Raw genomic sequence first — 16,419 nt, 5'->3', positions numbered from 1 at the left:
TAATGATTTAATTTGTATGTTAAAAGGGGTCACTCATTGTAACAAACCTAAAGAGAATTATCACTCAACTCTGCAGTTTTCCTAAACTCAGAGTTTTGGCATCTTTCAGCTAATTGTTTGTGGTTTTACAGCCCAAAAGTAACTGTTTTGATTCAAAGTTACCGCTCTTATCTGATTCGTTTTCCAGCAGAGAAACTTTCTAAAAACCTTCTGTGCGCTACACACCCAACGCTAAACGGCAGACAAAGTTATCGACTAGCTGGTGAACAAAATTGAGCATTTAGCGGCCAAAGAGCCACACGTTCCCCCAGGAGCTGATGGAGACCTTGAACGGAAAGTGAATATTGGACTTGGAACTGCCCGGTGACCGGAAACATGACAACAAATGAATGCCAATGCTGCTGCATTAACAGCTGGACATGTAAATAGACAGCAACTTTATAAGGCGATAATATGCTGTATTTACAACTTGTGGTGGTGTAAGAGGTCAAAGAATTCTGCAGACCCCTTTTTGCTTTGAACAAAATAAGACTATCTTAATTTTCTTCAGTTTAGACTGTATTTTATTCAGCTAGATTTCTATCAAAGACTATGGACATATTTTAGTTGGTACTTAAGAGTATTATTATACTCATCACTAATCATATATTATACTCAGACCTAATCATGATACACTGAATACTATAGCCCAGCCCTACCATATAATGTAGACACTGACCTGTGATCTATAATTTATGTCGCACTATATTTTCCAGTCTATGGTGTCAAAGCGCAGGCTCCAGTGTTTTCGTGTTGATGCCTCACATTTCCTGCCTGCTGTGCACCGCATTATGTGAGCACAGGCGGTCACAACTGCCTCTCCAAACTTGTGATTTGGCAACAATGTGCCTCTGACAGGTGAAATTTCAAGTGCAGAGTTGATTTCAAACGCTTAAAAAGAGAGCCCCATGGTTGCTTTCACATTCTGAAATTATGGCCATTGTGTGGTACTCCTGCTTGAAGGTTCAAGTGTAAATTGGACTACAGACACTCAATATTATGAGGGTTTTAATGTGTGTGACTAATGTTGGCTTCGGTTTGCAGCAGCTTTCAGTTACACCTGTGTTGAGCTGTCTGTCAAATGTGACAGATGGAATATTCTGTATATTATTTTACCTTGCCCTCAGGGCTTCCCCTATGCATGTCTGTCTATCAATCCATCCATCCAACTATCCACCTGTCAGCTTTTACAGGTGGCACAGCACATCCACACTTGAATTGTAATGGCAAAAAGAGGCCAGTGTGTTGACCATGAAAACAATTCTACAGGACAACCTAAATATGATATGTTTAAAATAGTTTACATTTGAAATTTCAGGCATATGAGTGCCACACAAGAGCTCCAACTACACCTGTGAAAGCCACAGTACTATAATTTCATTTGCAATGGAAATCAATGTGACACATGAAATTTCACCCGTCTGAAAGCAACAAAGTGGCTGTGATTTCTCGCTGCGTCCCACTTGAAATTATACCTGTCTGAAGAACGTTGCACTCATAATTGCAAGTGTTTAAGTCAAATGTTGGGCTCTTCTCTCACGCAGAAGCTTCAGACATAACAAATATGTCATCTGTGAGCCTCTAGTGTGGCTGTAGAGCATTTAAGTTTCTAGCAGCAGTAAAGTAATGGCTGTTTGTTGGTCAGACTGTAAAACTGCTAGCTGTAGACTGATTTGCTGCCATGCTATTTCTGTGAAGTTTATTGTTTCGCTTTCCAGTTTCTAAATTTTGATCGTCATAGAAGTTAACAAATCCACCAAGTGTAACAATTGTGAACCCATGTTCAGTCATAATTCACTTGCTAAGCTAATGCATTGTTTGGATTTCTGCTAGAAATGGCACAACACTTGACAGGAAGGCATGAAGGAGACAAGTCTTGGGTTCAGTGAATTGTCTTGGGGCAGTTCCTGTTTTTCACATGCATTAGGCAAACAGTGCTGCTGCTGCTGCTGCTTAAGGACAACAGAGGTCAAGTTAGATTTGATGAGCAGCAGTGATATATTTTTTAGCGGAGTGGCCAGTCCACTCACATTTGTTGTTTTTAGTATTTTGTAAATTGATGTTTTCCAATGAATTTCAATCATGACCCATTGAGACACATTTTTATTTATGTCAATAACAACAGGAGCTGATTTCACTGATTAATTCCTCCTCAGTGCTGGAACGTGTTCAGAGAAAAAAATGACCTGCTGGAGTGTTTAGCCGGCAGCCGTGGCCTTTGATTCGAGCGCATGTCATTTAAGTCCACTGACGCAAACAAGGGGGAGAGGAGGCCAGGAATGTGTAATAGCTTCGACTCCGGCACATCTAGGTCTCAATTTCTGTGGTAAAATACCTGAATTTCTGTGGCCCACTCCAGCTTCGGCTTCTAGGAACACTGCTGACTCTGCTGAGGTCAAATTAAACAACTGTAATGTCTCTGGACATGTAAGCGCTGACAATATGTTGCTTTACTTAAACATATAAAAGTAGTTGTGTGAAGACATAAATCACCTCAAGGAAGTGGCTACTTATGATGATCTTAACATTTAACTCTTGATACAGCTGTAATCCTAATTCTCGCTGGGTTTTTTTTTGGACTCTATTATTGAAATGTGAAAACTGAATGCACCTCATGTTCTTCAGTGTGGAAAAACCATGTGGTATGACTATGACTACGAGGCAACACAGCTCTCCAATACAGTTTATCAGATTTCTGCCGTTCAGACTGTTGGCTCTCGTTATTGTCTCCGGGGACCCTGACTGGTCTATAAATAGTGTCGGATGCAGGTGGATCTTCAGCGGGGTGAAACTTCTCCCTGCCCGAGTCTCACCTCCTCTCATTGGAGATGCCTGACAAAGTCGATCGGAAGCACCAGTTCTGAATTCAAGGGTGCAGACGATGGCTGAAGCCAGTCACTTGCTTTATTCTCACAGTTGAAAATCAAAGCTTTTTGGAGCAAACTGCAGCAGTGCCTCAGAGATCTGAACATCCTTCAAACCGAGATTGCTAGAACCAATTTAATTTGGCTAACACTATTACACCGAAAAACAGGGGCCTTTTAATATGAAAAATATTAAATATGCCCGCAAACATGTTCCAAAACAGTTTGTACCCTGTATGCAAAGAGCCTGCCTGCCTGAAGGATTTGATATTTGAATGAGGAAATTAAGACATAATAAGCGTACGTTTTCAACTTGTGACATGTTTTCTTCATTATATTTACTTGCTCAGCTCAGTGTGCGAATTGGTTTCTAGCACAACAATCAAATATAATTAGAATTTGAATAAATTTATGCAAATATTTGGCTTGGATTAGAATTAAATCCTGAGCCCTGCTGTTTATCGATGCTTCAAAGGTCTGTGTTTTATTTTACACTCACTCACAGAAAGATAGTACAATCATGAGCTTGCTGTGTTTTTAAACTATTTCATCGAAGCAGTGTGCTGTGCTCTTGCCTTCGGCTGTGATGTTATTCATTGTATGCAGGGAAGCATCCTTTGCCTTACAGCAGCCATGGTAATTTTTCAGTCTGACGGGGCCCACTGCACCTTCAACAACAGGCTCCATTTATGTGCATTCACTCTGATCTGCACTTGACCTTCCTCAACGGGCGCAGTGACTAAAAAGCCTTTTATGTGATCCCAAAGAAGGTTTGAGTAGAGCAACAGCGTCTCACTCATGGCCCCTCAGGAAACAGTTTAAGACCCATAAACTCTTTTTAAAAGGATACTTCAACTCAAGAACTCAAATTTCTTCATAATGCCGTGTTTCCTGGAGAACTTCGGTTCATGGCGCGCATTCATATTGAGGGGGAGCAAGCAGGGAATGAAAATGAACCGAATGACCTCTGCGAAGTTACACGCCACATAAATTTGAGATAATCTGGTCATGCTCTGCACATGATTAACTACATGCTAGAAAATGTTATCTACAAATGTGTTGCGTTATTTGGAAACATTAACATGACCTGAACATTGTGAGATATAAAGGAGTCTGGAGGAGTTCAAATTAACAACCGCATGCACCATCAGTGGATTTGCTTGCGGAGGCAAAGTAAATTTGTTCAGTGGTTTCGTGTTGAGTTCAACATCAGTGGACTGACAAATGCAAACTGTTGTGACAGTGCTGACCTTTGAGGACAGAAAGGACACAGAAGTCCAAAGTGGAGGAAGGTATCTCCATTAAAGAAACATGCAGCATGCTTTGACAGGGGACAGGAGGAATGTACTGTGTTAAAGCTGCTTTAATAAATATGTGTAATAAATATTAATATTTATTAATATTAATATTAATATTTATTAATATTAATATTAATATATATATATATATATATATATATACACACTTTACTTTATATGAACAATATGTAATCTGAAAACACCACAGAACTGCCCTCAGCTATACAGCGATACCTTTTAGCTTCTTTCAACTGAATATTTTGGTTTTAGGGATGTACTGTTGGTTTCACTCTAATAAACCGACTATAGACTGCATTCTCAGCACCAAGCACTTGCAACTAGGTGGCAAACATAGTGGAGCATATAGCAGCTAAAAAGCTGTATGTTTCCCTCAACTGAGCTGAGTCTGAATATTGGACTCACTTTCATCGGGCAGCCAGACATAACTCCAAATGAATGTTGATGTTGCGTCATATCTGCTGGATGTGCAAAAAGGAAATAATTTGCTTACAAGTATGCCCATATTAACTGTATAAGGAGATGACATGTCATCAGTGTGTTCACAGCTTGTAACAGCTGCCCACAAGTGGCCAAGAAAACAGTTACTGCTTAAACATGCTTTTGAGTTAACCTGCTGACACGGTGACTACTTGTGCACGTTGTTGCTCTCAGTAGCACCAGCTATGTTATAAACGCATACAAATGAATTTCACTGAATTTCCTCTGTGAACCATAATCTGATGATTCTGATTTTGTTCAAGAACCTGCTCGTAAAATGGAGCTTTAATCATATTTCTGTTGCACTCATGAGCTTATAGTTATTACTCACATTATCTACAGCAAACCAAGACGCATACAATATTATATCAGGCTATCTGCAGAGGAAATATACCATCAAATGACCAGTAACTTTTCAAGGCAGACGAACCAGTCCTATTGAATTCATCCCCTGCATCATGAGCTCTTTTCAGTTTGACAGAATATTTTAGTCATCAGAGGTAAAAGCGTAAGCCTCTTCAGTATGCACACAGCAACACGCACAAACGTGTGCCATCATTCAAATGTCAAACAGCCATAAACTTGCAAAATGCAAAACTGCCAGAAAGCAGAAGAAGTCCAGAGTTAAAATGTCTGCAGTGAAGAAAGGATACACCCACCCACTGTCACCGATGGAAAACGCACAACCTCAGCCGAACTACCCTGACACCGTCTCTCCCCAGACTCTACCTACACTTCATTACTGATCTTTGGATGATTTAGTCTCCGTATAGTTTGATTTAGTGGTTCATGTCTAGGAAACATTTACTGATGATGATGGCTTTTTACAGTACAGTCCAGCGTACTTTGCACTGACTAATAAATGCTGAGTGAGGAGAGTTAAAGCCTAATTCTAGTTCAAATACTTTCCCTTTTTAGATTTAGAGAGCCATAATCTGTATCAGTATAATAATATTGTGCTAACCAAGTCCATTTTTGAGTTCTGTGAACGTCACAACATTACTAAAAGTTCAACTGAAAAGAAAACCGAGCACACAGGACAAACCCAGTGAGCCAAACACATACATGAAGCCAAATGTAAAGTTGTAGTTTACAGAAAAGCTCCCTGGTTCAACTTTGATCTAATATATTTCAAGCAGTGTTTGGTGTTTTTTGTTGGCCACTTATGGGAAGCACAACCTGTAAATACAACGTTATAAAAGCGTCACTGTATGACGTAATTGTGGTGAAAAGTGACCTTTTTACTTTGCACATAGCCATTTTAATCATTGTTAATGTAAACATAGTGAGTAGATCAGCTGTAAAGTACGGGCTTTAAAGCCACTGGTTCAGATTATTTATGTTTAACTGCTGGCTTGTTAACGACCTGTCTGACTGCTCGTGCTGCTTGCCCTGTGTTGTTGTGATGTGCTCCCAGATCTCAATGACTACTTCAGTGAGTGCGATGCTTTCAAAACCAATGGAAACGATGGCAAAAAGTACTAAAATAAGACCCAAGTCTAAATCATGGCATTATGACAAAGAGAAGTAAGAGGAGAATTCACTTGGCTACGATTTCCCATTTTTGCGATGGGATTTTAATATAAGATTTAAGATCCAAAAATAACATTTCTTTTTTCTCCTCTCTTCCTCCCCTTCTTCTTCTTCTGTGTCTCTCCTTCCCCATTCGTGCTTCCCCGTAGGACAGCTTGTTGGTCTTGCGGTCAGAAAAGAACATAACGCTGAACGTCAGAAATGACCAAGGCCAGCTGACCGGTCAGCTCACAGTGGGTGAGTCTCCAGGTTTTACTACTGAACACATCCACTCAGAAGCCACGTCGTTTCAGATGATTGATTGCCACTTTGACAGCTGCTCTAACACCACTGTCTGCGCTTTAAACATGCGGTTCAACTGCCGTTTTTATGCCCAACTGTCATTTAATGCTGAATCACAAAATGATGTGGGTTACGTGTTTATTTCAGCCTTTATTTCTTTTTCTATGTGCATCTTATTAAAACGTGATCCTAGGTTAATCTGGCCCTGACTGTAAATTGCCTGATCAATCTTACTTTATTAATGACTTAATCGAGGTAAGTGCAATAATTCATCTGTGAATTCTCTGTAGTTTCTTCCACTAGCCTTTGACGCACTGATTGAAAGGACAATGGATTCTTCTTATTATCATCAGTTTCAACCATCAGTTACAGTCCAAATTACCAAAGTCATTTACATGATTAATGACCACTGGAAAGCAAATGACTTGCTTATTAACATTAATAGCTATTGATCTTAGCCAACATAAGTTGAGAGTTGATGCTGATTTGACAAGACTGGTGATATGACACTTTTTGGTCATGCTTGACCTTCCTCCGAAAATTAGTGCCTGCTTTTGTAGAAAGTGCATTTTGTCTGAAATGAGATGAAACTTGGCGAGAATAATTGAATTCCCCAGCCGTCGCAGCCCGTGGATTAATGGAAGAGAGGGGAGGAGAGAGCGAGAAAGGGAGACGTTAAAAGTTTCTGCATGCACATCTGGAAAAACACCAAAGTCTGAGGAACAGGAATATATTCCTCAGTAGTGGAACAGATTACTGATTTGTCCACATCCATTGTAAAAGCATGGCTGATCCAGCTTTGTTAGGCGCCTTTCATTTGCAGAGCAAGCACTCTACACAGTATTTCAGATTGCTAATAGTCTTACATGCCCAAACATAGTTTCTGAAAGCTGATTTGCAAGACCAAAAACAGATAAGGCAACCTTTATTTGACAGCACCATTTACAAAAAGAACATTGTTAGCTTTGCAGTCTAACAAAACTTTGTAGTTGGAAGTGTGTTCATTAATGCTTTTTAATTATCAAACTAAAATATATGTTTAGTCCTGCAAATGTTCATAAAAAATGTAACTCCGTAGCAGAGCGAAACAAAAAGAAATGGGACGAATTCTTAGTGTCCACTGTTGTTCGCTTCAGTGCAAACAGTGTTTATTTGTTGCCTGAAGCCTGAAATTCAGACCTGGACGTCTCTCTCTGCAGGACCTGAGGCTGTGGAGGCCCAGTGTCAGAAGCTGGAGATACGAAGTAAAGACGGGGGCAGACTGCTGTTCACTGCAGATGAGGACGAAGTCATTATGACAGCTGAAAAGTTCACCGTCACAGGTACTCTCAATTTATAATCTTCTGATCCCTGGGAAATAGAAGTCTGTCTGAGATATCGTTTGAAATTGAGTTATGACAATGAGAATTTGAAATTGGGAAAATTACTTCCTGTACCAACACTGCACCTTTTTCAATATTTAACTTTTTAGCAGTAAAACTTTTTTTTACATAAATCAAACTGGAACTTTGGAAAAATTAAATCCAGGCTCTCGTCAGGGAAGGACTCGGCAACAGATTCTGCTGCGGGTTATTTGTGTTCTTAAAATCAAAGCAGACCAACCAAATGATTTTGTGATGGGAAATATTTGATTTTAGCTATATTCAAAAGTTGAACTAAAAAACGAACAGTCCCTCTGCTGACTATGGGAGCTGTCAAGAAATTAGTTGAGATTATATGGTAACCATGGCAACACGTAGATGAGTCAACATGTGACTTTCTCTGAAAAGGAGATAAAACAAAGGTGTGTTACCCCGTGTCCCAGTATGCCATGACTGAGTGACAGCGAGCCAGCATGAAGAAAACCAGTACCCTGAAACTGAAGCAGTTAAATGGAATTCAGCCGTTATTTACTTTACTATTTATACCTGTGCTTCTCTTCATAGCGTGACATGTCAACATGTCTGTGCAAAAGGCTCAAGGTGCAGTAAAGTGCTACATGACATGCTGTCTCTCAAAATCAAATACCTACTATCGCAAAAATCCTGTCGGTCCTGTTTGCTTTCACACCACAAACAAAGCACAAGCGTGCTTGGAAGCAGAAAGGGGGTCTCTGCTTCGGTTATTTGGTCCATACCAGGGTTCACTTGACAGCTTTTACGCCAGCTTAACCGTACCAAACAGGCAAATGTTGCAGAGTCCGTCTGAACTGAATGTAGCAGGTTAGTTTTTGATATTCTGGCCTATCGACACAATTCAGCTGCTACCAAACAAGTATTGAGGTCTGATACCAAGCCTTGGTAAACACATCCCTGGCTGTAGTTTTGTGAATCGCAGACATACATTTTATCTGCAGGCTCAGAAGGCGCCGTGTTTGGACATTCAGTTGAAACTCCTCTGATCCAGGCGAGAGGCTCTGAAGACCTGAAGTAAGTTCATATTCATTGATTTTACAGAAATTCATTAAAGCTTAATGTCACATGTTCATATCCTGTTCAATTAAAATGAAGATCTTTAAATGATGATGATGAATGTTCCATGACATTTCAAAGTCGATGTCTGCTCTGGAAAAAAAAAAAAAGGGTAGGAACCATTATTCACCAGTATCATTATTCTCAAGCACCCTCTTGTAAACTCGAGTATCCACTGGTCGGCTCGTTATCACACAAATTTAAAACTAGATTTGACCATTATATTAATTTCACAGCCGAGGGGTGAGCTAATTTGTTAGTTATTCTCCATAGCGGTCACGAATTGATTAAAGCATCGCGACAGCATGGAGAAAGTGAGTAGGGTTGAGATGCTTATTAGACTGGTACACGCCCGTGCATGTGATCCCCACTGCACTCCGCCTGAGGCTCTGAGGCCTGTGTCGGTCCATTAACAAGCTATAACGAGTTTGGTTTGTTGTCCACCTTACTGGTCCTGAAGGGAGGGCCGGGATCAAAGTTGGCAGAAAAAGCAGTGTTCTGGCATCTAATTCCTCCAGAGTGAGAGGAATACTGATGAGGCTCACTTTAAAGCAAGCGCACACACATACAGGCTCAGCTCAGGGGTGACCATCTGCAATGTGGTCAAAATCTTAATGAGAGACAGCCAAAGAGGAGACAGTGGAGACGCAAAATCTCCGACAAGATGTTTTGCTTCAATAAGATTTTCTTCCATTTTAAGTGCATATTTGATCAAAGATATTTAATTCATGCATTGTCAAAGTTTGATTCTGTTCGTGTGGTTTCATTCAAAATATATTACATTTTGATAAAAGCTGCGTCAGAATGACTGGCCTCCTTCACTGAAATATTTCCACAAAAGCAGATGCACAAACTGCACTGTACTGTCAGGACTTAAAATAAATGCTCCTTTTATCCGAACCCAATTTATTTTCCAATTACCATGTCAAAGAAATTTTGTATTTATGCATACAGTAGTATTAAAAACAGCAAAACTGAGAAAACTGAATCATGTTGGGCTATTAATGACATGAATTCAAGCCTAACAACATTTTTATGTTTTTTTTTTTTGTTTTTTTTAATCTCGGTGTCTGTCTATGGACTAATTGGGATCTGGGCAAAGTAAACAAGCCACAGAGACAGTAATGGTGTATGTGTAAAGCATTTCACTTTTTAACTGCTTTTGTACAGCCTCCACAGGAACACATGCAGGTCATCCTGAAGAACCCATCACATGATGATATGTAGTCATCAAAATACTATTGAAACAAGGGTTAGATGCCATAGATATCCCCCAAAAAAACATCAATCAAGCTTTTCAGTAGATGTATTTTATTTTTTTAAAAAAAGAGATTTTCACTTTCACAATTTTATGTTTAAGCATTTTATTAAATGACAGAAATCCTATACTGGAGGTTTGGTGATTTAAAACCATAAGCTTGTAAAATAAAGCAGTCTGGGGTTTAAAGACAAAGTATTTCTCTATAAGATGAAATATTCTTGACTAAATAAGCAACAATCAAAGGTAAAGTTAAAAAAAAAAAAAAAAAAAACAACCAAAAATAAGAAAGAAACAGTAAAAAGGTTTTCAGGGCCTTGAAAGCCCACACAAACCCTAAAAACACACAAGAGTCTTCACAGCACTTTCACATTCATCCTGTGTGGGTTGGACAAAAGCTGCATGTTAATACTCGATTTTCTTCCAGAGCTTACGTCACACCCAAAGTCAGGCCAGAGCCCTGAGACAGGTTACCTTCCTCCACTGGCCGGGGCGACAGCTGTCGACAGTTGAGCCAGACAGTAAATTATGAGCCGGAATGGCCTGTTGATAGATGACAAATTAGATTTACACACGTGTAATCAGACATGATGACTCATAGTGTATAATTAGTGTGACAGTAGCAGCAGAGACAGACTCAAAATGTACGTTATTCTTCTCTTTTCCACTCTCCCATATTACACTCAACACCGCTGGCTCCTATTAAGCATGTTGGAAATCAACCATTGGGGTTTCTTCTAAACATCAAACTCCGTTATGCATCTCTGTTTTGCAAAGTTTATGTATGTGGCTTTGGGACTTTTCGTCTATACTGAATTTTGCCCATCTCTCCAGCACCCTGAAAGCAGAACCCTCTTTGCAAACCGCTCACCACCTGTTAGTGAACCTCTCCGGATGATACAGATCCGGCGTGGCTCGCGTCCATGTCGCCCTTCTTTCCCTCTTTTAAAGAAGTATCGTTCTCCTTGTGATGTGTTTTCATTTCTGCACAAGCCAGCGGTAGTCTGGGAGAAGAACAGAGCAGAGATGAAATCAAAGGAACCCACCTGAGATCTTCCTTTTCTTTGAAGCACCTGTTCTTCTCCCTGAGCGCTTTATCTGTGTACACTCGCACTCAAGTTTGTCTTCATTTGTCATCATCACGCTGCCTCAGAATAAATGAATATACTCAGTGTAATAATCCCTTTGGCATTTAATTACATATTTCACATTTATGTTTTAAACTTTACTGCACTTCACTGTCAACATATATGCACAACGATGGCTGAATAGCTGCTTTCACCTGGGTGCGAATACACTCTGTTTATTGCTAGCATTACGACGTCCTTGAAGCTTTTTGTTAGCAGCATACATCCTATATAGTTCCTATATGGACTGCATTTCACCAACCAGCACACTAAGACTGGAGAAATACCTTCACACTAATCAGTGCCGTCTCTCTTTCAAGATACAACCGAACAAACCCTCAAAATGATCAAAATAATTTGTGTTTTGTGACACGTTGATGTTATAACCACATCGTAGCCGTTTGAAATCGGGACGAAAGGAGGTCGTAGATGTTCAGGCCGAGGATCACCCAGTTTTCAACTAGAAACCAACGTTGAATTCCGGTTGGTGCTCATTGGGTGCATTTACAGCAATGGAGGCGGGTCGCGGGCAAAGTCTGCAGATGTCAGTGTTAGTAGTTTAAATACAGTTATTGCACTTCACTGAAAATAGTGTGTGTCTGTAATTACTGTTTATTATCTCCTTGATTATTTGGTCTATAAAGGTTAGATAGTGAATAATGCACTTCCTAATTTCACAGAGACTAAGGTGTTGGAGAAAAGCAGCAGATCTACCCTACTTGAGATTCACTGGCATTGTGAAAATTGGTTATCAAAATGGCTGCAGATGAGTGTTCTGCAAATCTAATCGCTCTGGCTTTAGAGAAGTGTAGATCTCATAATGCCAAGGGTTAACAGCTGAGTGTCGTAATTTATTCATAGTCCATTAGTTGCTTTGTTCCCCTGCATCTCGTCTGTTTGTCTATGGTGACTACTGAATAATTGTTCCTGTGCTGGCAGCTATCAGGAATAGAGACCTTGATGTTGAGGTCTCAACAACGAGGGCAGCACAGTTATAAAGTGGATATGATCCTGCAGGAGAGACATGTCAGTTTGTCATGTCCTGCTCTCAGCTCACAGCTTCATTACCTTTAGTCACAGCTCTTGTCGGGCTCCCATCAGCTCCTTCACCTGACGGTCACCTCTGTAGTTTAGGTTCTCTCTCAGAATACCCTCCAATGCTGAGCCGAGCGAGAGGACAGAACTCAAGATGGCTAATAGCAGGATATTTGGCTGCAAGCGTTCATGTTTTGACTCCCCAGCTAGCTGCCCACTCAGTGTGATAATAGTAGCAGCTTCCAACCAGAAATTACAGGCCTAAATATGAAAATATTTCTGTCAATTACATAATCGGATCATTTTGTATCTCATTCTGGAGGATGGTGCTCTGATTCCTGATGCACATGTCCCAAATCCATGTGAACAGGCAGGGAAGCTGCGTGAATAAATGCTGTGATGTTACTCTTGGTAAAGCTGGTCTGCAGTGTATCGCTGAACATTTCACTGTGATCTTTCTGTCATCTGGTTAGTTCACATTCAAAGAGACTTAGTCTATTCTCTTGACGTGCGTGGAGGACAGATGGTGGATGGATGGACGTCTGATCAATGCGACAGAGTCTCCAGGTCTCAGTCGTGTCAAGAACAAACTTTATTTTTTTTGCATGCTGTAAATAAAACAGCTGCTTAATAAGCACATGGGAATCAGTGGTGAGACAAGTCTGACATTAAGAAGCAACGGCAGATTTGAAGGCTCTTTGCTTTCTTTCAATGCAGACATCACATGGTACATTTCCAGGCCCAGCATCAGAGAGCAGGAAAACGGCTTTTCATTTTATTTTCTCCAAAACCTTCTGCTACCAGAGCTCTCGTCCTCCTCAGGTTTTAAAGTCTGTTTGCAGTGCGGCCAGCCACGTACTCCCCTCTGGTTGATCTGAGCAGCTTTCGGGACAGTCTCTGTAGTAGCTGTGTCCTCACAAGAGTGACAGGTTCATTAAGAAGATAAAGGCAGAACAGAACAACTCTTCTCAGTCCCACTTAGCTTTGGTCAGAGTTTTCCACCACCAATTTGGTGGAATTGAGATGTAGTGCAGCAGAACTGTGTTCTTTTTCTTCTAGTCTTGACTGCAGCAATATGGTGGTTTGTTATTGCGATTGTCTTATTTGGTCATGAGAGAAATGTTTGGACAGCAGAGAGCATTGCATAAACGCATCCTATTCCTCAGGAAAACGTGTAAGCTGCCTGTGCTTTTCGATATTATGGCAGGTGGCAGCCAGTGTTAAGGTGAGCAGTGGAAATAATTGGTTTAAATTCTGTCAGTATATACAATCATATCATTGCTACACAAGGCTCAGGTTCTGTCAAAAGTCTACATGTGTCAGCTGCATCACATAGTTAAAGTGGCCAATAAGAGAGCATTTCAAAGGTTTGAGTGTCCTGTGGACCATTTTCTCCACTAATCAATTCATTATTTTGTCTGTAAAGTTCCAGAAAAGAATGAAAAATACCCAAGGTGGCGTCTTCAGATGTCTTGTTTGCCCAACAGCCCACAACCAATTAATGATAATAAGACACAAAGAAAAGCACCACATTTGTGTGGTTTGGCCTTTTTGTTTAAGTTGAATTAAGGTTCATTTTGATAGTCCCACAATTAATTACCGACTAATTGTTTTTTGTTCATTCTTCTCCCCTTTGAGATTTAGTGTACCAAAGGCCAAAAATTCTTTGAATCCAGTGTTAGTTGAGCTGCAGTATGGTGTCCACTGATGGCATCAAACGCCAAGTAAAGTCTGAAGTAAGACTGAATAGGAGTAAATATGATACATGCCAATATACGTCCAGCTTATATGGCAAGTTTGCTCATACAGCATGTTACAGCAACAAAGCAATTTAAAGAACTTTACATAAGAAAAAAAACTATGATTTTAAGAGTAAAATGCAAGATAAAACTAAACGATGGATAAAGAAATGGAAACAAAACTTGTGACATGGTTGAGAAAATTTTAAGCTGTGTGTGAACACGGCAAAGCCGAGTCTGAAGGGGCCCTGAGCAGAAAGTCCCATGAGACTCATTATATTAATTATGTCAGAGTGTATAGAGGAGGTGGTATTAGCTTTGTCATTGCCATTGCAAAGGTGGCCTTATTCAGGCTCTGTATTTTGAGACATCTTTTTCTGTGCTTTGGTGCCATGCCAGCCAGGTTTCGGAGACCTGACTAGTCAGAGAACATGTTCTCAGTGTGGAACTGCTGCTGTTGTGGGTCTCTAAAACCCACTGAGACACTGCATGTGATGATGGGATTATAAAAATAAACTTGGCCTTCACCTTTGGAATCCCCTCAGCTACCAGAGTAGATATGCAGCATTTAAACCAACCTCATCCACTATGGCCTCCGCTATGGCTGTCAGCACATTTGGTCCTGCACATCTCTGTGTGATACGATGACCTTTCTGTGGATGTAAAGGTCATCCTGAGCGCAGCAAGAAAAGCTGGTCAGATTTCCCAGAGAACGGGAGAGCCTGTCGTAAACAGCCATTATGACCGCAAATAGCTCATAGGTTATCACTAGTGAGAGCTTTGCATATATTAGAGGAGTTTTCTGGATGGAGCCAGAAGCCCTGAAGTATTCTGGGTACAAGGAGCTCGTTGGTTCATGGAGCTAATAGCCTGATCATTCATGCTAATGATCTTAATGTTTCTTCTTGGAAACAAACCGAATGTAGCTTCATTTATTCATCAGATAGAATTCAAGCTGCTTAGTTCGTGTCGGTGTTTTGATGGCTAACACCTTATGGGTCCTACTGTTTTTTATTTTTCTCAGAAATGACCTGACATGTAATGCAACTGTAGATTCTCAAGAAGGTTCCTGGAAAATAACTATGCAGTGGACATTGTCCCTTTTCTGTATAATTCATACCAAATTATACACGGTCCCTTCAGGAGTCCTCCTTGGATGTTACAAGGAAATGACAGAATCGGCTATCACAACATCGCAAAAAATTGAACCTCGGCTAAAAACTGTAGCAGATGTCAGATGCTGTGTCCTGGGTCCATTGTTGACCTTAGAAACAGCAGCTGAGATAAACCATCTTGGCACAAGGTGTATTTGGTGCTGTTCTGGAGCTTCCTGTCACACCAGCACAGTTGTCACACGTTCACACGTCCATTTTTTCTGAGCACTTTCAAGGTTCAAAGAGTTTTAAAGTTTATTCTTGACCATGAAACAGCACCTGGAAGGCAAACTTCATTTTCCATTTGTAGTCTAATTTCATGTGCCTCATATATTTTGAATGATGTTAATTTAACTCTAACTTTCGATAGGAGTGTTTACCAGTCAGCAGTAAGGTGAAATAGCTGTCTGAACCTCAGAAAAGAGATCATAAGCTTTTCTTACATGAAAATGGAAGCAGTCTGAGATGGTTATACAACCCAGGAGACATTTTTAATTTAATTGAATTCACTTAATGCTTTATTTTGGACTGTGTCTGAAACAGGCACTCCTGAAAATTGAGCACTTTGTCTTCTGGCCCAGACTGTGTGTGTGTGTGTGTGTGTGTGTGTGTGTGTGTGTGGGTGCGTATGCAGCGGGTGATGACAGAACCGCTTTGAATGGGGTGAGAGCATCACACTCGCATCACATATCACTGACTTCTAACTGCACAGCTCAGTGCAAAGTGTTTTAAATGGGTCTTTTAATGACTGGCCTATGTGAGCCATGGATAATCAGCGGATGCTTGACAAATAATTATTAAAACATATGCAGCCGAGGAGCACTCAGACGTAGATTCTTGTGGCTCGTTAATGAGCAATAGGAGTTTGGGAGTAGAAACGGTATGTGGTGTTGCCACAGGAGATGGACCGAGGATGTTGTTTTTTTAATAATTGTGACGTTAAACATGCATGCACTGTATTTTTCGAATTCATTTCTTATAATGCATATCCACAGTAAATGATTAAATGCATTCTGAAGATGAGAATAAGAAGTGCGAACCGAGTTAAACCTTTAAACAAAAGGCATAACAAGCGTCATAATGATGGTGTACGTTGATTCAAAGCATATCTACCGTTAGTTTGAACAGCTTCTCGGAGAGAA

General features: G+C 40.4%; 1 protein-coding gene across 1 annotated transcript in view; it reads left to right on the top strand.

Annotated features, from left to right (window-relative positions):
• LOC139222802 (zeta-sarcoglycan-like) overlaps positions 1 to 16,419 on the top strand; it is a 32,739-nt gene that overhangs the window by 13,825 nt on the left and 2,495 nt on the right. The window contains exons 4-6 of the mRNA XM_070854671.1: positions 6,382 to 6,469; positions 7,714 to 7,836; positions 8,850 to 8,922. Of these exons, the coding sequence (XP_070710772.1) occupies positions 6,382 to 6,469; positions 7,714 to 7,836; positions 8,850 to 8,922 (284 nt within the window). The remainder of the gene's footprint in view (positions 1 to 6,381; positions 6,470 to 7,713; positions 7,837 to 8,849; positions 8,923 to 16,419) is intronic.

The sequence above is a fragment of the Pempheris klunzingeri genome, chromosome 23, assembly GCF_042242105.1.
Source record: "Pempheris klunzingeri isolate RE-2024b chromosome 23, fPemKlu1.hap1, whole genome shotgun sequence".
Classification (NCBI taxonomy): domain Eukaryota; kingdom Metazoa; phylum Chordata; class Actinopteri; order Acropomatiformes; family Pempheridae; genus Pempheris; species Pempheris klunzingeri.
This window is presented reverse-complemented; position numbering and strand designations above follow the sequence as displayed.